The following is a 26837-nucleotide window of genomic DNA, read 5'->3' on the forward strand; positions in this document are numbered from 1 at the left end:
AAATTGATGATTAAAGAATGTATCAAAAATTGATTGGCGGTAATAATTTTTGATGATTTAATTGATTGGCGGTAATAGTTTTTGATGATACATTTTGATTGGATTATGTCTTTGATGGTAAATTTCACTTGTTTTTACAATTAGTTTTTTATAAAAACATATGCCCAAGCTGAGAAAAAAAAACAACTGACATGTCAGGTCTATATTAATAACAACCGAATCTTAGTTCTTCATTATTTGAAAAAAACGTTATTCATGATATATCCTTGTGTAGTTTGTACGACAGAAGTAAGACCAAGACAGCATGCCTTGTCGTGTGACTCTTGTTCCAGATGGCAACATCGAAAATGTGGCACAGGTATTACACTAGCAGAGTACTGCAACTGGGGAGAACGCAACTTTATATGCCAAGTATGGGTTCATATTCAAAGGCTTTAAGTTTTCCTTGGTGTAAGTTTTTCTGTTGTTGTATTCAGTTCTTTCATGATAATTCAACATCATCTTGTTTCCAAATGATACATATCAATAAAAAAAAAACTGGGGCCGGAACGACTTTTCTGTTGTTGTATTCAGTTCTTTCATGATCATTCAACATCGTCTTGTTTCCACATGATACATATCAATAAAAAAACTGGGGCCGGAACGACTTTTCTGTTGTTGTATTCAGTTCTTTCATGATCGTTCAACATCGACTTTGTTTCCAAATGATACATATCAATAAAACAACTGGGGCCGGAACGACTTTTTTGTTGTTGTATTCAGTTCTTTCAGTATTGGTGGTCATGATCAAAACCATCCTGTTTCCAAATGATACATGTATATACAATAAAAAACTGGGGCCGGAACGACTTTGGGCCGGACAGGTTTGGGGCCGGAACGACTTGCATCCAAAAATGGGGCAATTGCTAGTTTTTGGACTATAACTAAACAAATTGTTTTTTATTAATTTTTTTTCGGGGGGATTGAGGGGGGAGGTAAGAAAAACATTCTTGTACTGAAAAGTTTATTTTCACATTCGTTCAGTCAGAAAACTATGCTATGTTGAGTATTTTGTTGAATCAAAATTGAAATTTGAAAGAGTTTTTAAGCTGATGTATAGTGTCCATAGTCTCCATATTTGCCTTTATGTTTAGGGTTTGACAACTAGATGAGTCGTCTATTTATTTTATTTATGAAAATATTAAATGTACATAGACCTAGCTCTGATTTTAATATATAATCATGGCAAGGGAGTTCCCACAGCATATCAGTGGTATGGAGCATAGTACTCATTAAAGTACTGAAGGTATACTGTGTTACTCTTGTCCATGTTTCCTTGTGTCTACTTTGCTGTGTGTCTGTGTTTCCCTGTTTCTGTAACACTTTTTTCCACCATAGTTTTCTCAGCAACTACTCATCACAGCAGCTTGAAATTTCCATTTTGAGAAAAATTTTACCACAACTTCCTGTGTCTGTATCAAACTGGTCCATTACTTCACCTAAAAAAGTAGATAATAAAATCATATGCTATGCATTGTGAATTGTTCAAACCATATTCAGTGATTTAATTAAAAATTTGAGAATGGGCCATTTTGAATGATCTTAAGAATTTCAATGGGTCATTCTTGAACATTGTTTGTAAAAAAATCTTATTTTAATAGGATTTTTCAGAAAGAATGTGATAAAAGACACATGGCCCCCTCTAACCCCAATCACTTCATATTTCTATATATACATGGCATTTGGAATTTGAATGGCCTACTGCATGGCAATTTGTGTTACTACATGAATATTTCTCTGCTTATATTTATTGTCCTACAATTTTACATGCTTCCAAAGGAGCTATACATTTGAACACTCATATTAAGATTGATGTTGATTTATTTTTACAGGCAATGGATTCATCATTTATCTCAGACACCAGTTGTAAAGACTCAGTGGCCAGTACAACCCTTCCAAACTTTGACCTTGATAGTCAAAGTGAAGGTCAAAGTGAGGAAATAGGCCCTGTTAACCAAACCTCTAGTGAAAAGACAAAAGCCAATGGCTTCTCTATTGACAGTGACTTCAAACAAAAATACATACATTATGATGAGTCAGAGATCATGTTAAAGGAGCTGTTAAAGTCCATGAAGTCAGTAACAGCTAGGGAGGATTTGATTAGATCATTAAGGTAATGTTAGTGAAATCTGTAAAAACAGGAGAAGTTCCTCAACCCTCCATATTAGATTTTGTTTGTTAATTTCATATCCAAATGGGCAAATAATAGACTGGATTCCTCCAATAATCTGTAGCTTAATCCATTCAAATAATTAAGTTGCCTTATATGAATGTATTAATTTAGTGGGTTACAAGTTGAAGTTTCTGTCTCCTTCCCTGATGTATAAAGACAGTGGTTGAGCCAGAGGAGGGTGCGGGGATTGGCATCCATTCCTATTTATTGTAAAATTTGTCATTTTCATGTGTAAAATTGCCAAAGAATGTCCCTGCAACCCCCATTACTGAGGAACCCTGGCTGGCACTCTTTATTTTCAAAGTGTGTGGATCCACCCCTAATAGAACTTATAACATAATTTCCAGACATATTTTCAAGCATATGTTTAGCTGATTATTGATATGTTAGTGTAGAATAACCGATTGTGTTATAGTTCAGTACTCTACTGATATTTATAAAATTTAAGGTATTGAACAATCAGATATTTTTTTTAATTATTTAAAGTGAATGATTAATCATAATCACACCAAGTCCAAACTTACATAATGTGTTCATATTGAAATAATTTTGTGCTTCAGTCTTAAAATAATGAATATACAAATTTACATATATGTAGGAATTCTGATTGGGTAATAAGCTGGGTACATCCTGCAATGTATATGGCTTTAGCCGTATTCATGACTTTTCATTTTCCTGTGGTGGGCCTCATTACAAATGACTGCTGCTGTTAGCTTCCATTACAAAAAATATGCAGAGTAAATATATATGCACATATTTTTGTTCATAATTTTTTTTAAAAATATTATATTTATATATGACACTTAAAATATATTTAAATATAACATATTACTGTGAGAAAATCTAAATATTAATGATAGAAGTTAGGAAGTGTCAGAGCAACTTTGCTCAAAGTACAAGTAAAAACTTTCTATTTTTTTTATCAAATATAAAACATAAAAGATTTTCGGGCCATATAGTATGTCAATGTCAAATTTGTTCAACATCACCATTTAAATGATATTAATATCCAATTTTATTTAAATGCAATTAATTGTATTATATCTAACCATAGTCGCACTGCCATCAGTTCTGTAATAGATAATCCTTTTACACCTCAGGTTGTTTTTGGAATCCTGGTTCGGATTTCCTGGAACCAGTCTAAAGAATAGTAATTAATTAGGTGAGCGATTCAGGACTCTTGTCCTAAGTTATGAAATTTCCAAGGTCTGAGAATATACCCAATTGAAGATCAACCTTCATATTCCTTAGGTGCTTCATTAGGACAAATAATGCAAATATAAATATATTTATTTTAAATTTACCATAAAAACTTATTTTTTGGGCATGAATAAAATAGTTGTTATCTTAAATGCAAAATCTTTGACATCAGAGTGCAATTAAAAATTTGATCGGGGAAATATTATTTTGTAAAGGGAGGTAATTTATTTCATCTAATTAAATTTATTATCAATAGGATTTGATAATCCTTGTTCTCTCTGATACTTTAATTAACCCTATTATTATTTGTGGATGTGAAGTATGGGGAATTAATTGTAACTTTAAAGACACAGACCCATTTGAACATTTACACATAAAGTTTATCAAAAAATTTTTAGGAGTACATATCAAACTCAAAGCAACAAACACTAAATGCCTTGCAAAACTTAATAGATGCCCTTTAAAAACAAAAGTAATTATACAGGTGATCAAATTTTGGAAACACATATGTATTCAAAAAAACACATTTGTTTATAAGATATATAATAATGATATCATCCAAAATAACAAATGGGCCTCAACAATCCGGAAACGGATTAATGAATTGGGATTTAGCTTCCTCATATTAAATACCCATGATATTAAAAGAAATATATTAAATATAGAACATGGAGTACTCGATCAAGCTATTCAAAATCAATATAGCTGCTTAAGAGAAAATAATAAACTCTGCTTTTAAAAGTTTATACAAATCGTAGACCTGCTTACGTCAATGTATGCAAATTTAAATCTGACAGATCCACAATTTGTAAATTTAGGATTAGTTCTCACTCTCTCACATTTTAGAGGGGACGCTACCAAAATATCCCCAAAAGTGACTGTATCTGCACTTCATTCAATACTTCACAAATATTAAACAGTAACTGTTTGATTATTCTAAAAGCCTTAATTGAATAAATAGATGTTTAGCATTATCAGTTAAATAAAGTATTAGTTAAAGGCAAGTCTGTCCAGTTTTTTCTATATGGTTATTATTAAAACTGTCATTTTTTGTATGTTTGGATTTGTGTGTTGTGCCATAACCATTTATTGTAAATGTGTTTGAACAAATAGATATATGTATTTGTATTTTTTAATAATGCAGAGGACGCTTACCTTACCGGTGCACATAGTCTATGCTCCCAGTTTTTACTGAATTCCATGTTGCTCATTTACTTTGTATATATTATTTTGGTTATGTTATGTTCTTTGTTGTGTATATCTGTTTTCTATGTCTGGTCTTGTCCCTGGATTACATTCTTTTGATTTCCGCTAGAATAAATATAAATATATATATATATATATATAAATGTCGCAGAATGTGATGACTCTAAGACCTTTATATATATATATATATATATATATGTCTCAGAATGTGACGACTCTATTCGCTACACTGCTCCATTGGATCAAATTGATACAGGGAATATATGTAAATGTATAGAAAGGTATAGAAAGATGTTAGAACTGTCAAATTTGCACAATTTTTTGGTTGTTCCCTCTGCGGGACTCGAACTCATACCGCTGTGACATCTATGGCAACACCGCCTGCACAAAGTCCAGCGCCCTAGACCACTCGACCAGCTAGGCTATGTATAAAATATAGCTTTCGCTGGCCGGGTCATTCCTCCTCGTAGGATTAATCTGGGCTGTAACTTAGTACACGATATATGGTAGTACGGGACAGTTCATTTAGATGTTATTATGTAGGATAGGGGATCAAATTAATGATGCATGTCACAACTAATCAATATTATACAAACGTCTCAGAATGTGATGACTATTCGCTACACGGCTCCATTGGATCAAATTGATACACTGGAGATAATGTAAACTTATAGAAAGGTCTGAAAAATTTCCAACGATGTTAGAACTGTCAAATTTTTGGTCGTTCCCTCCACAGGACTCGAACTTGTACCACTGTGACATCTATGGCAACACCGCCTGCATTAAGTCCAGCGCCCTAGACCACTCTGCCAGATAGGCTATATATATATTAATACAGACAGGAATATAACTTATGGCTAGGGTCAAGCTCTTTATAGGTTCATTGTCTGTCTGCCTGTATTCATACTTTTTTTCAGTAGTGGGTGTTTTCCAGCAATGCTGTTGTCTGTCAGGCAATTGTTTCACTTGGAGCCATCCCAATTAAAGAACAGAATTCCAGTGTCTTAAATTGTGGAAGTACTTCAAAATGGAAGACAACAACAATTGGGCACCTTAAATTAATATAACTTGTAATTTCCTAATTTATCTTTCAATCCTGAGAGCTTATTTATCAATAATCCAAACAAATTATTTTCGGACAGTCTCGGATATATAAATAAATGTCTAAATATGTTCAAGATCACCAAATGGACTTTGACTGTTAAAGGTAGGTGTCATTTTCGTGTCAATACCTTGGTTCTCCCACTTACTCCGACTAGAATTTTTAACCCACGACCAAGAGCTTGCTTATAAGTCAGAACCCCTCTTAGCAACTCTAAATTTACTCCCAAAAATCTGACTTGATCGTGAGTATATACGGTACTATCGTTCAGTTTTTTATATTAGAAATTCATTTTCTGATATTAAAAATTTAAATTTTAATATAAGAAATTCAATTTCTAATATTAAAAATGCATTTTTAATATTAGAAAGTCATTTTTCAATAAAATATATACATATAAACCAAAATTGTCAATCTAGTAAAATTTTATCGCAATATTAGATGAAATGAATTACCTCCCTTTATAAAATAATATTTCCACGTTTAAATTAATTTTTGTATTTTTGATGTCAAAGATTTTGCATTGAGGGTAACAACTATTTTATTTATGCTCCAAAAAATAATTTCTTACTGTATATTTAGAATAAATATATTAATATTTACATTCTTTGACCTAATAAAATACCAAAGGAATATGAAAGTAGATCTTCAATTGGGTATACACTCGGACCATGTGAACTTCATAACTTAGGACAAGAGTCCTGAATCGCTCACCTAATAAATTAATATTTTTTTGTACTGGTTCCATTTAGTCCGGAACCAGAGTAATAACACGAACAAATGGTAGTATGAAATGGCCTGTGCATGTAACTTTTCCTCTTTCTTACTATGCGGAAGAGTAATGACACTATGGTTAGATACAATACTGTTGTTCGCATTGGGTCTAATTGGTCTACACACGTTATACTTCTGAAATGCGTGAGATGTATATAACAATAATTTTTGATAAGTTTGACCCGAGGTTTCTTTGTGATTCAACCAAAAAAAAAAAAAAGATTTTTTAAAAGTAGGGGATTCAGAGGGGCTGAGGGGATGTTGTCTTCCCTAAAAAAAATGGAAAAAACACATATTTTGCATGAAATCTTGATTTCTATCCCACCAAACACTGAAAATATGAGCAATGAAAAAATATGTATATTTTTACCTGTATCACTAATAGTGAAAGTAGGTCTAGAGGCTGCTTGACTGCATGTTTATTCATCCATCATGCTTAGGGGTGCCTACTTTGTTTAGTCTGTAACTAAGAAAGTATTAAAGCAGTATTTTTCACTATGCACTGTGATTATTTACATATTGAAAATATGCACTCTTTATCATGGAGAAAAATTTGATTACATTTTCCCACATTTTTAGTATGTTGAACTTCGCCTGTTTTTGTTACTTTATGTTGTTAACAGTATCTACGCAGTGTATTCTGTTACAGTAACTAAAAGATTCAAATTTTGCACAGTTATTATATACATGTTGAAGATGCACACCTTTTAATATGGAGAAGGTTGATAATTATTTTCAAACATTTTTAGCAAGTTGAGACAATTTCTTCAGCATGATACAGCAAGGCAGGGTTGCCAAGTAGTAAAGATCCTGGACTTGTAATCAGGAGGTCAACACCACTGTGGGCTGGAAGATTTGCACCAATTTTCCAACCTGGAATACCAGACTCCTCCCCCTAAAAGGGGCTTAGCGACCATGCAAGAAGTTCACATTAGCCAAACTGTTATAATACTCACCATCGGTTATAAAGTTAATTGTTGACTTGCATGTGCATGTGTATTAACTTACATTAAGTAAAATTTACCTTTACCTGTATTATAAGCTAGCATTAGGATATTACACATTAACATTTTTTCCCTTATTTTTAATTTGCTTAGTATGTATATACATATTGAAGACACTGATCCACCGCTGTATATATTGGTCTTCAAATAAAGTTTCAATTACAAATTGAACAGAATCATCTGTACAACACAAGTTACCAGGTAAACCTTTAAACAGATTAAATTGATGCTAAGACAATAAGATTGAAAATGAATGTTGCTTTGTTTTTCATCTAATATTTTTTTAAAGGCAATTAAGCCAGAAATATTCATGATTCCTTTAGTGTAGCCATTTAAGAAAATACTAAAAGTAGATTTTGTTTCCTAATTTACTTTCAAGAAATAATTTTACCCTTGTCAGTCATTCTGATATTCTGCAACAAGTTTTCCACTCTTACAAGTATTTGTTTGATTTTTGGTTTTTATGTATTGTTTTAACTGGTTCTACAACAATTATTTTTGCAATAGTATCAGACTTAGGACTAGAAAACAAAAGCAATTTAAATTTATCAAATTTGTTTCTATTCACTTGTAGATATTTACCAGTTACCCAGGTTCGACTTGAATTAGTAAATCTGGTGCATTTCTTTAGTAATGTGAACACTATAATTCAGGGCTTATAATTACCCCTTAAATTTAGGTGTATTTAATGTGAGGCGAACCTGTTGCCAAGGAAATGTGTGATGTTTGATAATATCATTTTAATGAATTTATGGTGAAAAACTGCAAACTGCTACTTTTTTATGATGGAAATCCTATCTAATTATTTGTTGACTCAATATTAGAATATCTCTATCATGGTGTTTATTTATATAAGGGTCTGAAAAATTCCCAACGATGTTTTGAACTGTCAAATTTTCAAAGTAAATTTTTGGTTGTTCCCTCCAAGGGATTTCCAAGTCGTACCGCTGTGACATCTATGGCAACACAGCATGCACAAAGTCCAGCACTGTAAACCACTTGGCAAGTAGACTATACAGTGAAAGTACTATTGTTTGTGGGGTACCAATTTTCGTGGTTTTCATGGGTAGGTCAAACCACGAAATTTGGTTTCCAGTGAAAAGGAGATTTCCATTGATGTGTATACTGAATACCACAATACCATAAATTTAAGAGTCCACTAACTTGTGTTTCTTCCCTAATCCACCTTTTTTATGGATACTATTAAAGAACAAAATTCAAAATAAATATGATATGACTGACAACTTTGACAGCAACTTAACTCAGAGAAGCACATCCAAATATTTATAAGCATAAAACAATGAAGAGGCAAATTAAAATGTTCATATGAAACATACAACAAAGAATGAGCAAAATCGTAATAAAAGCATGATTCCTGCAGAACAAAATTAAAAACAACAGCAGAAGACAGTATCAGGCTGAGGTCAGCGGTCACAATTGTGAAGGTTCATAGACCATATATAACAATCAGTGAAGCTTCGAGATGGTGGGGCTGCATCTCCAAAGTCCAAGTCTTTTAAATCTCCAAAGTGATTTTGTCTTTATGTATAAGTTAATTCTCAATTATATGTGTACATGTGTAATCAGTATTTCGATAGTAACTATTCAATCATATACATATACAGTCATTAGATTTGTTTTTAAAAAAAAATCATATCTCATTTTCGACCTTTTTTTTTTTTTTTAATAGTCCCTAAGTTGTATGTGTACTAAAATATGAAACAAAATATACATATATTTTCAGTATTTTTTTAAATGAATTTTTAATAAGACCAATCATAACTTGAAAAGTATTTAGATATTTTAAATTAGTGTCTTAAAAAAGAAAAAAACCCTATAAAAATTGATTTCATAATTATTATGCCTTAATCATTCTAACAACACCACATTTGTTTAGTGTTTTGTTTTTTACAACATAAAAATATAAAAATTCCCATTTCGCCTTAGTACTTTTTTACCTATTTTTAACTGTTATTCACAGCTAAGGCAAAATGGGAACACACCAGGTATTATTATAATTATTAAATTAAATTTTTTCACTACTTCAGTTACCATCTTGATATGTCTTGATATCAACATTACTTTAGTAAAAATTTAAAGTTTTATAAGATTATTTACAAAGTAATAAATGTTATATTTACTTCTGTAGTTTTAAACTAGTTTCTATTTGTGATAAATTTCACAAATTATTTCTTTTTCTTGGTATTTCATTTAATTTCTCAAAGTATTTTTATTGCATTACATATTTTCCAATTTTGATAAATAATTTTTATAAATAATTCAATGAAAATGATAAAATGTGTGAACAAAATATCTTAAATGAAAGGACAAAATGAAATTTATTCAGATGAATTATAAAATATTTTTTTTATCATAATTAATGCATGATAATGTCTTGCATAAAGACTTTGATTTTGTATCGATCCAAAATAAAAAAAAAACTAAAAAAAATACCAGGAAGAATATTAATATATCAGAGGATTTATTCTTATATTATTAAAGGATTAAAAAGTGCCATTTTTACTAGAATTCGCTTAAGCTGGCCAAGTCATTCCTCCTCATGGGATAAATCTAGGGTTTGAACTAAGTACACAATGTATGGTAGTATGGGACAGCTCATCTAGGTGTTATTATGTAGGATACTGGATCAAATTAATGACACATGTCACAACAAATCAATATTATAATGTGTCTCAGAATATGATGACTCTATTCCTTTCACAGCTTCATCAGATTATGATTGATACAGGGAAGATAACATAAATATGTTAGGGTCTGAAAAGTTCCCAAAGATGTTAGAACTCTCAAATTTGCAAAGCTAATTTTTTATTGTACCTTCCACTGGACTCAAATTTGCACCACTGTGGCATCTATGGCAACACCACCTGCACAAGACCACTCTGTCAGCTAGGCTATAAAATATATTTCTCGCTGGCTGGGTCATTTCTCCCCATAGGATTAATCTAGGGTTGTAACTAAGTACATGATGCATGGTAGTACCGGACTGCTCAGCTAGATGTTATTATGTATGATAGAGGATCAAATTAACAATACATGTCCCAGCAATATTATACATACATCAAAAAATATAATTGGAAAATAAAAACAAAATCACAATATGAATAATAATATAAACCATAAGCACTTTTGGCTGTGCGGCATACAGTTATGTTGACGTTGCATATGTACTGTTCCTTATGAAGTCACTTCTATTGACGTAAGCAGAAATCTGTTGCTACATTACAAGAATGCTGCAATGTTTGTGTACTTCAAGTAAAATGGGACATATTACTATTTACTGCTCTGTAGTAACTAAACATGTTTTAAATCTATAGATAAACACAGGTTTCACCATCAAATACCTCTGTTTGGACCAAAAGTGAAACTACACTGACCTTGTCTTAAATGAAGTTGATTTTCTCTGCATATTTGATAATGGGAGCAAGCATCTGAGGATTAACTAACCTGGATTTGTCTGAAGGCAGTATAAGTACCCAAATACATCAGAAGTTTGAGATCCAGAAATAAATTGTGTACAACAAGTACTCAAAACCAAAAACATTGACAGAGGAAGCTAAATCCAGCACCAAGAAGTTCAGCTATGTTTTTGGGGGTACCTACTTTGTAAAATCTGTAACTCAAAATGTATTTAACTAATATTATTGAGTTTACACAGTGTTTATTGACAGATGGAAGATGTATAGTATGAAGTATGTATTATTTTTTTCTATAGGTACAACATCTTGATAGACACAGCCAGAAAACATTGCCATTCTAAAATTATGATGGGTGACTGTAGTACTAGGTTGTCTGTTCGTCTGCTATCAGATATCTCACAGGGAAGAGGTGCTCATGTTGCCATGGAAACAGTAGGTTCTTTTTATTATACGACCGCAGAAAATAATTGAGGTCTCATCTTGGTATGGCGCCTTTGTTATTGTCATCATCTACAAGCATTTTCCTTATGTCATAATAATAACTTGAACTAAAGTGAATGGATCTCGTATAATTTTTACTACAAGGTGCCATACCAGAAAAAAAAGACAGAGACTGATTTTTAGGGTTGTGACTTGAGCCAAGTAAGAATAAGGGATCATAAAGGGACTGAAAACAAGTTTTTATGCCCCTGCGACAAACAGTCAAGGGCATATTGATTTACCCCTGTCTTTCTATTCGTCATGTCATCTGTCTGGATTACACATGATCATGGATTGTCTGGCTATCTCCTCCTGTAGTTTTTGAACTACATCTAAAATATTTTTTTCAGGATGTTTCTATACATGATGATGGTGTGCGAGGTCTGTATAGGATCTTGATTTTTGTGGAAAAGTACAGAAATGGGTGATAGTTGGACTTTAGAATATTACAGTACTGGGTGATAATTGGACTTTGTAATTTTTGTCAGAAATGTACCCAAGCAACAAAGTTAGGGATTTGTTATTGGGTTATTAACATTTTTTATGTGTTCGTCAATCTGTCCATCAATCCTCTTTTTCTCATCGCAGTGCTTATCCTAATATACCAAATACTTACGGCATCAAACAACAGTACATAAATTGTCAGGATCTGCAAATCGTGTCTTCATACAAAAATAAACATGTTCTTAATTTGGCAAATCTAGCCAGCGGGAGCATCATTAGTGTCTTACAGACACATTTGATTTACTAAAAAAAAGATCTTGTTACAAACAGGGGTTCTATATTTTTTTTTCTAATTTTGGACGATAACTTGAGTGAGAGGGAATGAATCACTTTGATATTGTACCACAAGGTGTCATGTCCCCACAGGAAGTTTGGGGTTGATTTTCAACCATTTAGGAATAAGGGGCTGAAAAGTAACCACTTCAATGTCGTTCAAATTCTTATTCTGTGTCAAATATCTAATTGTAATCAAAATTCAAAGTTGTGTCAAGTTTGAATAGTGTGTCCATACTTGCTACAACTGTTCTCTGCAGTCTGTCAAGTTCTGTTGTGTGAAGCATTTTATATAAATTGATATGGAAATTTCACTATCACTGACTGTACATTTATTTAAATCCTATACTGTAACATTTTTGAATCACTTACAATATTTGACCTGTTCGTGACATTGATATCTATTTCAGGCATTTGCTGACAAAAGACTTGATGATATTATGGTTGTTCGTCCAATCAGGTAAAAGATTTATATAATATCACACTGAACTTTGTGACACTTCAGTTATTCATTATTCAACCAAATTGTTAAATTATATTTTGAATTCATGAAAGCTGACTAAATGAACTTGCCATTAAAATGAATAACCATGGCACAACCACTTCTTGTTTCATTTCAATGAGTTTGGTGTAACTTTAACATGTCATGTTGAAAATTCTTGTATATTCCAGGGATTTCAGCTACAAGGAAGTTGCACTATATAATGTTTTGAATGATGTAGAGACAGTGTTTATACCAACACTGACTACAAAGGTAACAATGTCATACCTAATTGTCATATCACATGTATACCAGCACCGACTACAAAGGTAACAATACCATACCTAATTGTCATATCACATGTATACCAGCACCGACTACAAAGGTAACAATACCATACCTAATTGTTATATCACATGTATACCAGCACCGACTACAAAGGTAACAATACCATACCTAATTGTCATATCACATGTATACCAGCACCGACTACAAAGGTATCAATGTCATACCTAATTGTTATATCACATGTATATACCAGCACAGACTACAAAGGTAACAATACCATACCTAATTGTTATATCACATGTATACCAGCACCGACTACAAAGGTATCAATGTCATACCTAATTGTTATATCACATGTATATACCAGCACCGACTACAAAGGTAACAATACCATACCTAATTGTTATACTATCAGTATCATATTTATACTTATAAACCTAAAACATGTGGAATCTGGTCATCCTTGCTATGAACATTGAAGAAGCCACTGGCAATATTTTGTGGCAAAGATATTTGGGTACTGTGATAGAATACTTTAAATAGTCTAAAAAACTATTATGTTTGACGAATCTAGCCATACAATGTGTCAGACTCTTCTCAGCTGATTCTTACTTTAAACACATTTTTACTTATCATTGAACAGTAAATCTTCTCTACCATGTATAATGTAAATCTTTGTAAACCCTCCTGTATTAAAAAATATAATCTGATAAAACTCTTCTTGGTTTGACTCTGGAGTTAGCTTTGACACCTAAAATATAATCTGATAAAACACTTTTTGACTTGACTTTGGAGTGAGCTCTGATACCTAAAATTAAAGAATTGAGATGCTTATAGTAATCCCTATTTTGGTAGTTTTCTGTTGAAAAAAATTTTCAGAAATTATTTTTTCCAATTTACTGACCAGTATCTACTTCCTGTTTATATATTAAGCTAAGTAGGTGAAAACAAGTATTTGATATTTTACAGGCACCAGCTAACAGCAGTATAGATCAACTGACTGAAGCCTTTGTAACAGGATTACAGGCTGAATATCAATCGACTGTTAGTAATATAATGAGGTATGTCCTATCATTATGGATCGACTAGTAATATAATGAGGTATGTCCTATCATGGATCGACTGCTAGTAATATAATGAGGTATGTCCTATCATTATGGATCGACTGCTAGTAATATAATGAGGTATGTCCTATCATTATGGATCAACTAGTAATATAATGAGGTATGTCCTATCATTATGGGTCAACTAGTAACATAATGAGGTATGTCCTATCATTATGGATCGACTGCTAGTAATATAATGAGGTATGTCCTATCATGGATCGACTGCTAGTAATATAATGAGGTATGTCCTATCATGGATCGACTGCTAGTAATATAATGAGGTATGTCCTATCATGGATTGACTGCTAGTAATATAATGAGGTATGTCCTATCATTATGGATCAACTAGTAATATAATGAGGTATGTCCTATCATTATGGATCAACTAGTAATATAATGAGGTATGTCCTACCATTATGGATCAACTAGTAATATAATGAGGTATGTCTTATCATTATGGATCAACTAGTAATATAATGAGGTATGTCCTATCATTATGGATCGACTGCTAGTAATATAATGAGGTATGTCCTATCATGGATCGACTGCTAGTAATATAATGAGGTATGTCCTATCATTATGGATCGACTGCTAGTAATATAATGAGGTATGTCCTATCATAGATCGACTGCTAGTAATATAATGAGGTATGTCCTATCATTATGGATCGACTGCTAGTAATATAATGAGTTATGTCCTATCATGGATCGACTGCTAGTAATATAATGAGGTATGTCCTATCATGGATCGACTGCTAGTAATATAATGAGGTATGTCCTATCATTATGGATCAACTAGTAATATAATGAGGTATGTCCTATTATTATGGATCAACTAGTAATATAATGAGGTATGTCCTATCATTATGGATCAACTAGTAATATAATGAGGTATGTCCTACCATTATGGATCGACTGCTAGTAATATAATGAGGTATGTCCTATCATGGATCGACTGCTAGTAATATAATGAGGTATGTCCTATCATTATGGATCAACTAGTAATATAATGAGGTATGTCCTATCATTATGGATCAACTGCTAGTAATATAATGAGGTTTGTCCTATCATTATGGATTGTCTGCTAGTAAAACTGGTATCATGAGCTTTGCTTATAATTGTGGATCAACTGCTAGTAATACTGGTATCATAAGGATGTCCTGTCATTATGGACCAACTGTTTGTAAAATCATGGGGTATGTCAACTGTTTGAAATATCATGAGGTATGTCAACTGAGTAATATCATGAGGTATGTCAACTGAGTAATATCATGAGGTATGTCAACTGATGGTAATACCATTAGGTATGTCAACTGTTAGTAATATCTTGAGGTATGTCCTATCATTATGGATCAACTGCTAGTAATACCAGTATCATGAGGTATGTCCTATCATTATGGATTGACTGTTAGTAATATCATGAGGTATGTCAACTGTTCACAATATCATGAGGAATGTCAACAGTTTGTAATGTATTAGGTATGTCCTATCATTATGGATTGACTGCTAGTAATACTGGTGTCATGAGGAATGTCCTATCATTATGGATCAATTGTATGTAATATCATGAGGTATGTCAGCTGTTAGTAATATCATGAGGTATGTCCTATCATTACTAGGAAATTGCTGGTTCAATCAAAAATGAGATCAGACTGATGTTGAGTATAACAGACAGTGGCATCCAGATGGGAACCAATAGTGTGCCTTTACCTTTCTATCTTCCTCTAAATTTTTATGTGACTTTATCTACAAATTAATACAGGAAAAGGAATGCAAATTGGCTCAGTCCTTAAATTTCAGTTTTAAATTAAACAAATATTTTTTTATTACTTAATTATCATTGACTTATTGACTACTGTGAAAGTACTTATATTTGTGGAGTACTGGTACCAATTTTCATGGATTTTTAGTTTCTTTGTTAGACTTCTTCTTTGTCTGCTGTCTTCGATGATTTCTATTTTTGTGTAAGATTATAGTAACCTGTGTGTTTTAGGACTGGAGAAAAGCTGACTACAGAACTGATAGATGATAAACAGTGTGTTTTATGTCATGTAAGTAATTGTTACTGTAGTATTAATATATGGCCTTTTCCATATTGGTCCTGTAATATGCCCGAGGTATTAACAATGGCCATTACAGCCATCCAAGGCCATTATTAATACCAAGGGCGTGTTACAGGGCCAATATGGAAAAGGCCATACATTTATACTTTTATTAACCAACTTTATTTCAGGATGTGGTCAGATTCTATTATTAATACATATGATTTCATCATAAGTAAAAATAAGTTCATACCTGCCCATATTAAAGTGAATCATGGTGAAGAAAAACCCACCAGACAAACAATGCTTTTTAAATCTACATCTAAAATCAACCAAATCTAACAAAATCAAGAATGATAACTCTTGCAAAATGCTAATTTTAGGTACAATCTATGTAAATTTTATCTCGAAAGTGAAGCACCTAAATGAAAAATGAAAAAGTCTGATTATGTGGTCTGTAACTGATTCTGAATAAAAAATAAAGGTGAATTCAGTGGGTTTTCGACATGCATGAATCACTGCTTGATTTTTAGAAAGACTGTTACTTAAGTTTAAGGATGATGTGAGAATTTACTTGATAGAAAGAAATGATTTGCCTGAAGAATATATAATGGTAATGCTATCAATATGTCTGCACTTTGTATAATAATTCATGAACACTGAGAAATATTGGTGATGTTTGAAATACATTCAAAGAAGTGAAAATGACTAACTACATGTGGGAATCACTAATTTAAAATTTTCTAAAAATGATAACAAAACAGAATAGAAAAAATTTTAGCTCACAGAAAATCATGTTTTATTATTTTATATAACTTAAATAAGCAGTATTTTGACTTTTTACTGGAATTTAGAGGAAATTCTTTTTTATTTAATCTTAATTTTATCAGTTGTTAATACCACAAGCAGTCAATTCTACTTGCATTTAAACACTAAAAATCAATTTTGTTTACAATCAAATACACTTAAAGAGAACATACTTGATTTACTTACTGAGATGTTGCCTATAATTCCAAACCAGTTGTTCCTGTAATAAACAAATCATGAAATGGAATATTTAAGTAACATTTCAGTTTTAAATGTAAATATGTTTTACTTTAGGCCCCTTTAGACACAATGACAGGTAATGCTTCAGCTTTACATGCTGTTGAATTCTCTCAGGAAATCTCCAAGAAAAAGGGAGATAACACATCAGAATGTTGTGGAGAGGGTGATGGAAGCTGTAAGAGTTCAAAAGGCAGGTCAGTATGACAAAGGCTTATTGTCGTACTTTAACATATACAGATTTGTAAATTTTTGGCAACATTTTAGCTCACCTGGCCTTTGGCCAGGTGAGCTGTTGCCATCACTTGGTGTCCGTCGTCATCATCGTTGTCCATTGTCTTCATTAACAATTTTTCAAAACTCTTCTCCTCTGGCACAATTGACCAATTGGAACCAAACTTGGTATGAATGTTTCTTGGGTTATTCTGCATAGAACTGATGTAGGGATTTTTGATCCATCGAAAAATATGGCATCTGTTACTAAATTTAGATCATAGGGGTCAGACATTAGTTTTTCGCATATATCTCCAAAACCGTTAGGTTTAGCCAAATTTGACATGGATAAAAGTGTTCAGCATTATGAGATCTATCTGGGGTCAAATTTTCAATTTAATCTATGAGGCCATGTTGGAGTTATTGCCCTTTTTGACGTTTTTTTTGCTATTTTTAATGTTATTTCTTTCAAAAATCTTCTCCTCTGACACTACTTGACCAATTGAAACCAAACTTGGTATGAATGTTTCTTGGAGTATCCTGCATAGAACTGTAGTGGATGCTTTTGATCCGTCAAAAAACATGGCTGACATTACTATAAATAGAACATAGTGGTCAGTTTTTTGCATATATCTCCAAAACTGTTAGGTTAAGCTAAACTCTTTCAATTGCTGAAATGATTTTTATTTTAAGGCCTTCATAAGTCTTCAGGGATAAAAGTTGTCAGTTGACTCCTTGTAAGAGTTATTGCCCTTGAAAAATGGAAAATGATGTTTTTTTGGGTTTTTTTTATAGTTTTCAGCCAATATCTTGAAAACTATAATAGATAGAAAGAAACTTTCGATTGCTGAAATGATCCTTATGGTAAGTCCTACCAAAGTCTCTTGAGTCAAAGTTGTTGGACCACTTCTCGTTAAATTTATTGCCCTTGAAAGACAAACTTTATCCACGTGAGCGATTTCAATGATATCAGGAAAGTTGAAGTAACACTTTTGGTTTTGGAGTAAAATGAAAAAAAATGTGTCCCTACCCAACTGAAAAATCGCTTAAATTGACATATTTTTCAATTTCGAAACCCCTAAAGTATTTATGTTTCAGTAAAAAATAGCTAATTTGGTATTTTCTGTTTAGTATTATCCCAATTAATACTTCTGGGGTTCTTTCAATGACTTGTGGCAATTTTCATAATCAGATAAAAAAAATGCAAAAGATTGGCTTTTTGTTTTTCCCGTAAAAAAGTGACAATAATGAGTTTTACATCATTATCTTATTTATGAATGTTTAATTCTGTTTTTGAATTGAACTTTGATATATTCTTGATGATGTGGATTGTCCTTTGAAACTACAAGGAATTGTATTGGAAAGGTAACATGAACTTACATAACACCTTATTATTATCATTTGACACATGTACTGTCAAACAACTAAGAAAAGCCTATCTCCAGCAAGAGAAAGAATATTACATGTACTGACTTGCTGTGTCAATACTAGATTTAAATTTCAGGTTAGACAGGAGTGATATATTATCTACCCTTTGTTACGGCTGTAGGTTGATGGTTAAGGATTTGGTAAGTTCATTATTCCATCAGTCTTTTAAAACTTCCTTCCTTCTCTGTTGAGCAAATATAAGTTTGTCCTCATTTTTATGCCCCCACAATGTTCAGTTGGGGAGCATATTATTTTACTCTTGTCCGTCCATCTGTCTGTCCATAATTCCATCAGGGTATAAAGTTATTCCGCTTTATTCCTCTTACAGTATTTGGGATATGGAGTTGATACTTTGCTTAATAATTATATATGAATTGAAAAAGTGCATATTATGAGGGTTTCAATTTTTATCAATATTTGACATTTTCATGGATAGTTGGACTTAGTCATTTTGTCCCCATTTTGATGGAATAGGGTACATGTCTATTCGAGATATCTCCTTCTACAGTATTTAAGATAGGTAGCAAATAATTTTGAATAAACATGAAGGTTATAAACAATTACTGGAAGATCCTACACACAAGAGTGGATCAACGTTAGAGTTCCTGTAGACTAATGCTATCAAATCAGGACATTTTCAACTTCTTTCTCTGATCATAAAATTGTCGCCATTCTAAAGAATTAAGCTTGTAAGTATAAATTGACTTTTATATATGTCAGAAAATACATTCTGGGGCATCAAATGTGTCTCTCAGACACCACAATCTTCTCATAAATGAATTTTGACAACCAAACATTATGTGGTAGCTGTGTTAAAATGGAGTGTGTCTAGGTTGATTATGAAATAGGAGTAGGTCTTGTAAGAACCCTTTTTTTTTTGCCTCAATGATTTGTCTTTTTTAAAAATGTGATTAAAGTTTTTTTGGTAGTACATGTAGTAATATAGTAAAATGGCTGCAAAAGCTAAATACAAGTACTTTTGATAAAACTGTGGTTTTCAAAACTTCTACATGTTTCATTGAGATATTTGTACACCAAAATTGATGATTGTACACTAAATATATGAAGCTTGAGAGTGAACACACATGTGGTCAATGTGAAAAGAGACGACAATTGCACAAAATTTAGGGTTTTCCAGCATTTTTCACAGATTTTTCCAATTGTAGCCAATTTTGAGGGACTTATGAATATGTGACCATATATGTTCAAACTATTATCCTTAATAAATCAGATCAACTGAAATTTACATTAAAGAATTAAACATCATATAACATGGCTTAAACATGAACACATGAAAGAGATCTACGTACACAACGCAGCGAACTGAATAAAATAGATTACACATAAAAACTGAAGATGAGGGATACAAGACGTCACACAAAATACTGAAGATAAGGGAAACAAGACGTCACACATAAAACTGAAGATAAGGGAAACAAGACGTCACACATAAAACTGAAGATAAGGGAAACAAGACGTCACACAAAAAACTGAAGATAAGGGAAGCAAGACGTCACACAAAAAAAGTTAAAGCACTAGCAGTATGAACAACCACAAAAATCCGGGAGTGTCATCAGGTGCTCAGGAAGGGTAAATATGTCCTACTCCCTCAGCTGCACCTGCTGTATTGCAAGTGAGTATAATATGGTAATAATGTAGCAGTGATAATGAAGCTCCTTCACACGTCATACACTATTCACTCTAAGGTGAAATAAATTATTTCAACTAAGTATCAAAATGTAAAGGCTGTAGCTTACAAGTAGTGGAGACACTTCTGTAATTGACAAAGAATTAGGTAACAAAAAATCACCATAAAACAATTGTCATTATCAGTTATCAAACCACCAGTATTTGATCATGGACTTGTTGCCACAAATCAATAAATCATGTAATAAAAATAAAACATAGGGCCAAAAATTTACTTGAAGATTTCTAAAGATTTAAAATGTATATATCTCTGAGTGCACTAACATGATAGCACAACATTTCAAAACAATAGGTACTATTAGAATGAGTTTTATCAGAAATATTAATGTTTATTTATGTAGATTTTCATATGCTAACATTGGTGTTTCTGTGTTACTTAGAATTTCCCAAAAGGTCAATTGAACAAAACAAACGCATACAAGAATTTTAGAATTCATCAGGATACACTAGTTGTTTTTTTTTTTAAAAACTCTGCAGAAAAACTTAGCCTCTGGTTCTGTTCTAATTAAATTAATGAAAAGTAGCCTCTGGTTCTGTTCTAATTAAATTAATGAAAAGTATGATACAAAACAAAAACTACCATGTTTCATTAATGTAAAGACATAATTGTCATTACAGACTGTAGAGAGACTGGTGGATATTCAGCAAGTGAATTTATGCTTCCATTTGCAGTTTTAAGCAATGAATACATTTTATTTTGTTGAAATGTCACAATATTGATCTATTATAGAAGCCCTGTATACCTATTGATTTCATAGAGACATACATGGGGTGTTTTTAGTTCAATGTATTATAATTTATGTTTTTTTTTCATTTGTAGAGCGATGTAAACAAACTACCAGAATATGTTCGTCATGATATTTCTAACAGAGTCAGTAGGTAAGTATATTGGAATCAAAATTAAGTAACAATGTGGTATTTTACATATTATTTGGTATTGTGAAAAGACTTACTGATTTAGAGTTATCTCCCTTTTGATATTGTATCATACATGTACTTATATGTTACTATGAAATTTTAAAGAATAAAAGTTGGCGAAGCAAATTGATAATGTACCATCAAAAATAAAAAAAATAAAGATATGAAACATTCTGTTTAACAACATAGATAGTATTTGAATGAATATTTTCACTCTGAAGAAGAGGAATAAACTGGATTTTCTGCTTTGTGTTACATGAAAAAACTAGCTAGGAAAGTCCATTTCTATCAAATATGTTAAAAATTTACCCTGACTCTAAGTAAATGAAACATAAGAAATTATAATGTTTTGCTTCTGGAAATACTCAATGATTATCAAAGAATAAAACATAAAATGAATGTAGGCAGATAAGAAATTGTGAAAGGGAGATAATTCTGTAAAAACAGGGATATTCATTAACACTTTGATTTTATTATAAAAATCACTACACAGTTCAAAATTAACATCACATGTATCTTTGATATTAACTGTCAATAAAATTGAATTAGAAATAAATTCTGTATAATATACCTGGACCAAGTCATTATTTGAATTTGGAATTATTTTTAAATTTAGAAAATGAGTACAAAAATATTTTTTTAAAAGAAAAATATTTTCTTAAATCCAGAGTTATTCCAAATTCAAATAATATTTTGTTTTGGGTTTAATTATTGGAATTTAGTGAATGAAAAAAAGGTTAACACTGAATAACCTCCCTTGTATATTTGAAAGTTCAATTTTGATGTATCCAACTTTCTGATTTCGATAGCCTTTTTCTGTGGATATTTAGTATATAATGCATTAAAGTTTCTATTGTGGTTAGTTGGAGGTCAAACTTTGTTTTGACTGACTGGACAACTGTTGAGATGCAAAATGCAACATCTCTTTTTTAATAAGAAAATGTCTTCATTTTTCTGGTACTTTAAAGAATTCTCTTAGTTTCATCCTGGTATAGAGCTGATAATAAGGGTTGTTCTTGGTATGATGGCATGTTTATTTTCTTTTCATTTGTTCCTTCAGGTCAAAGATGCGAGCTGATATACAGGACTATTTGTTGGAAGATGATTAAGCTGTGAATAAAATATTGTTTTACTCCTCTTTTTCAATTGTTTGATGGCTTGTATTTACAGTATTATTTATGGATATGCATTATATATTTTAAAAAGTCATTCCTACTGGTTATAGTAAGGTACTTAACAACACCTTAATGGAACCTGTGTTCTCAACATAACTTTTGGTGATAAATGTCTTCTATTTTTACATGCTTACTCTAGACATTTATAACATAAAATGTCATAGAATATTCAATTAACACTATAGATGTCAAATTTTCAACGGTTTTTCGTATTTTATTTCACATTAATTTTTTTTAGCAGAGCACCCTTAAATTGAATTTTAATTTTTTGTTTTGTTTCATTAGGATATTTTATATTTTACATGTATTTAAATGATGGTTGTACTATCTTCAAGTAACCAATTGTTAGAGGACCACAATTATAGCAAAATTCAAAACTTCGAAGACAATGAAGGCAAATATAGAGGCATCCTTATCAATGGGTCATAGTTTTCCTTTCCTCGTTTGTCTACCCCGTACTTGACTTTTTATGAGCAACTCGGCGGGTGCTTCTAGAAAAGCAGAGGATGCTTACCCTACTGGTGCACCTGGTCCTTGCTCCCAGTTTTTAGTGGAGTCTGAGTTGCTCATTTACTTTTGTTACTTTGTATGTATAATTTTAGTTACTTTATGTTCTTTGTTCTGTATGTCTGTTTTCCATGTCTGGTCTTTGTCCCTGGATTACATTCTTTTGATTACCGCTATAACCTTGGTTCCCTTGATTATTCTTATCCCAATAAACAAAAAAATAGATCATTGGGGGTATATAGGAATCTCCCTGTCTGTCTGTTTGTTAATTTCTTGTTAAGTGCAGCTCCTCCTAAACATATCATGTATTGGGCATCATATGTAGATGTGCATGAAGGAATATTATCATTGTTAGAGGTCTCCTAAGGGAGATAATCTAACTTAAAGGTTTTACATGCAACCACTCGATGGATGATGATTTTTTTTTAAGAAGATTGCAACTGGGGACATGAAATTTAGTGCATAAAGGAATATAGTTTTTGCAGTGATTTTATATTCAACATTTAAGATCATTCGAAGGGTGTACTCTCTAAATTGCTCCTAAAACTTCTATTTTTATTTTTTGCCAGAACCCCCTCCTTTTAAGAATATCTGGATTCACCCCTGGTAAGTGTAAGTGGTCTACATTATGTTTCTTTTGACACTCAGCTGTTGGTGGTAGAATTTCTTCTAGAGTTTCGGGTCTCGACACATGTTGAATTATCAATATTAAAAGCTTCAATAGCCACGAATTACGATGTGTGGTATAAACACTGAAATTACATCAATACATCTTTGTGATGAGGACAAGTTCTGTACAGCATTCATTGTTCAACATCTACAGTACGTGAAGTAATTCTACAAAAATGTGTCCCTTAACAGTGATTAAAGCGTCAAATATAGCGATATCGATGGATGACAAAGATAATAATTCAGTTATTTAGATATTATACAACCTGCTGTAATACTTAACTACGTAATTGAATGATTTCATAGTAAGAAAATTCCTATGCGTCTGTGAAGAAATATTCGGGCAGACATCCAAATGCACGTGCCAACTTCTAAAATTAACATTGCAGATTAAGCCATTCATTCGATTGGCTTCGACTTCGATAGTAATGATTCACTATTACTGCATCTGTAGAATGCATCTCTAACAGGTTGTTGGGTTAATGTCAAGGTAACAAAAATTGTAAACTTGTTTTTCATTGATTATGCGATCATTTTTTAAGGCAGTAAGTAAGTAACTATTTTGCATTTATTTTATAGTAAGCTAAAAAGTAAGTCTAGTGCGAAATGTTCTGTCTTTTTTTCCATTTTGACTTCCTGGCAGTTGTCAGTGGTGGTAGATGTATTTGATGTACGCATTCTGTTAGAATCCACCATTTCAGGATTTTAAGGGGCATACTAGCAACGTCTATTCTGAAAGTACATGTCATCAAAGGCGCTAATACCACTCTAGTTGTATTGCTGTCTTGCATATTAATCAGATAGTGATATGAGTATATTCCTTGAGATACTTTCAATGAATAGACAAAGAAATTGACTGAAATGATACGATTTTTTAATTAGAAAAACGACTAAAAAAGGAAACCAGATTTAAATCATCCGTCGATCGTTCAGGTTGTTTATTTTTGCAACAGGTAATAGTTGCACATGATGTATAGATCACGAAGTTTCCACTTCATCGTCATCTAGGTTAATCTCAAACGGTCAAACCCCGTATTGAAAATATATGCGGACATTTCTTTGGACATCGATCAATTATCAGAGGAGTTATAGTAGAAACTATTTTTTTCTACTGACTTCATAATTATAAGTGAGGCCACAGACTTAGATCGGTCATTAAACATTCAACCATATATATAAATGACGAAGAATTGTTGTATTTGACTGGGCTGCTGTACCTCGCATAGCCTTGGATTTATAGTGCCATGATCCAACAAGATAGGAAATAAGTTATAGACTGTTGTACGTAAACCGAGTCATTACATAGAATATCGGAGGATACAGGAAACTCGTACATTAACAGCCGAGACTATTAGTCTTTAGAAGTACCTTAACCAACCAGAAGGGTTAATTGGATTGTACAGTACAGTCCTATTTCACTTAAGATCATTCAATCTAAAACAAAAGTATATAGGAATTCATCACACTAATCAGATTCAATGAGACCAGAACATAGTGACGTGCCTTAAGTATTAATTATCCCTTTGCTTCGATCAAGGATTTATATAATAACTCCTTGCTTAGATGCAAAGTGATATTTTTTCAAAAACAAAAAGAACTATTTGAAAATTATTAATTTTCATGATTTTTTTTTCACAAATTGTAATAAAAATAATTTGGATTCTACTGTATATTTTGAATGGTGTTTAATTAAACATTCACAGATTCCCATTGTGCACTTATTTTTTTTTTTCTTAATTTGATCGGAATTAACTTGTGGGTAACATGGACTTCGTCATTTTTTAAATATTGACAAATGGGGAATTCATCTCTTCCGTTACTTCTCCTATACCAAGCAGTTAAATATGTATAAAAATCCTTGCCTATACCACTGAATGGAATAGAATAAAACTCTCCCAGAATCTTTATTACATGTGCCTTTTGTGCACTTTCTATTTTAGAACATGATCTGTATCAATTTGTTGCTTTGGCAAAACATGGACTTTGTCATTTATTAATAAGGGGGAATTGGGGGAACCATGTCTTATCCATACCACCGAGTGGGGTTGAATGAAACTTTCATAGAATGGGGGAATTGGGGTATCAAGTAAGTGAGCATTGCTCAGTTTTTCTATTTTTTTTTTCTGTTTTTAATCCCTTAACACTTCTGAAAATGATAATGTAAAACCTCATCAAACTACAAAAGTTTTCAACTTTTTTTCTTTTAAATGGTTAAAAAATTCATCAAAATCATTTAAAAAAGTACGATTTTACATTAACAGTAATAGGAAATTTAGGTTTAACCGATTACTCAAGTCAATATCAAAATGGTCGACATAACCAGCCTCGACAGTGACTACAATACTGCTAACAAGGACGAAATGAATTTATCAATTTACCGAGTACCTCATGTCAATGCGAAATTGACCGGCTCTCTTCAAGACCAAACGAAACCCACGATTTACCACAATAACCAGCTCGGTTCTCTATCCTCTTCAAAACCAAGATGAACCAAAGATTGGTCAAACTAACCAGCTCAGTTAACTCCTGACAAAACCAAATGAACCAAGGATTAACCGATCTAACCAGGTCAGTTAAATCCCGACAAACCAATGGTACCGAACATTGATTGAACTAACCTGCTCAGTTAACTCCTGACAAGAGGGCAAATGATTCAAATATTGACCGATCTAATCAGCTCAGTTAACTTCCAACAGGGCCAAATGAACCAAATATTGACCTATATAACCAGCTCAGTCAACTCCCGACAAGGGCAAATGACCTAACAACTCCTGACAAGGACAACTGATGAAATTACCAAAACGTCTTGCATGGTTTACTCATGTAAAGGCCAAAGTAACTGATAATTTTTGGAAATGTATTTTTGCTTAAGCTGTTTTTTATACTATACAGAAGAGATCCTTGTATACAACTATTTGTATCACTTATCTGTTGATAGTACATGTGCTAAATAAGCAAAGTTCACAACTATTAAAGAAATTATTATCTGAAAGTTATTTTCGGCAAAAGCAAAATACATGTAATTAAATCGTATCAACTGGTCTAAACCAGGTATATAGCCCAAATTA

General features: G+C 32.1%; 1 protein-coding gene and 1 long non-coding RNA gene across 2 annotated transcripts in view; one reads left to right on the forward strand and one right to left on the reverse strand.

The window, feature by feature from the left end:
• The window catches only part of LOC148615610 (cytoplasmic tRNA 2-thiolation protein 2-A-like), a 36095-nt gene extending 13536 nt beyond the window's left edge, over positions 1-22559 (forward strand). Inside the window, exons 6-15 of the mRNA XM_088582002.1 lie at positions 1872-2152; positions 11232-11367; positions 12603-12652; positions 12865-12946; positions 13931-14022; positions 16060-16117; positions 17210-17349; positions 18870-18933; positions 21321-21379; positions 22479-22559. Of these exons, the coding sequence (XP_088438128.1) occupies positions 1872-2152; positions 11232-11367; positions 12603-12652; positions 12865-12946; positions 13931-14022; positions 16060-16117; positions 17210-17349; positions 18870-18933; positions 21321-21379; positions 22479-22527 (1011 nt within the window). The 3' untranslated portion in view covers positions 22528-22559. The remainder of the gene's footprint in view (positions 1-1871; positions 2153-11231; positions 11368-12602; positions 12653-12864; positions 12947-13930; positions 14023-16059; positions 16118-17209; positions 17350-18869; positions 18934-21320; positions 21380-22478) is intronic.
• On the reverse strand, positions 727-7767 carry LOC148615611 (uncharacterized). Its single transcript, XR_015922019.1, has 3 exons — positions 6865-7767; positions 3262-3352; positions 727-1478 (listed from the first exon to the last, which is right to left on the reverse strand). It is a non-coding gene; the product is annotated as an uncharacterized LOC148615611 (long non-coding RNA).
• Positions 22560-26837: the final 4278 nt, after the last annotated feature.

The sequence above is a fragment of the Perna viridis genome, chromosome 5 (genome assembly GCF_037379345.1).
Source record: "Perna viridis isolate PV_CMFRI_1.1 ecotype Kerala chromosome 5, ASM3737934v1, whole genome shotgun sequence".
NCBI lineage: Eukaryota > Metazoa > Mollusca > Bivalvia > Mytilida > Mytilidae > Perna > Perna viridis.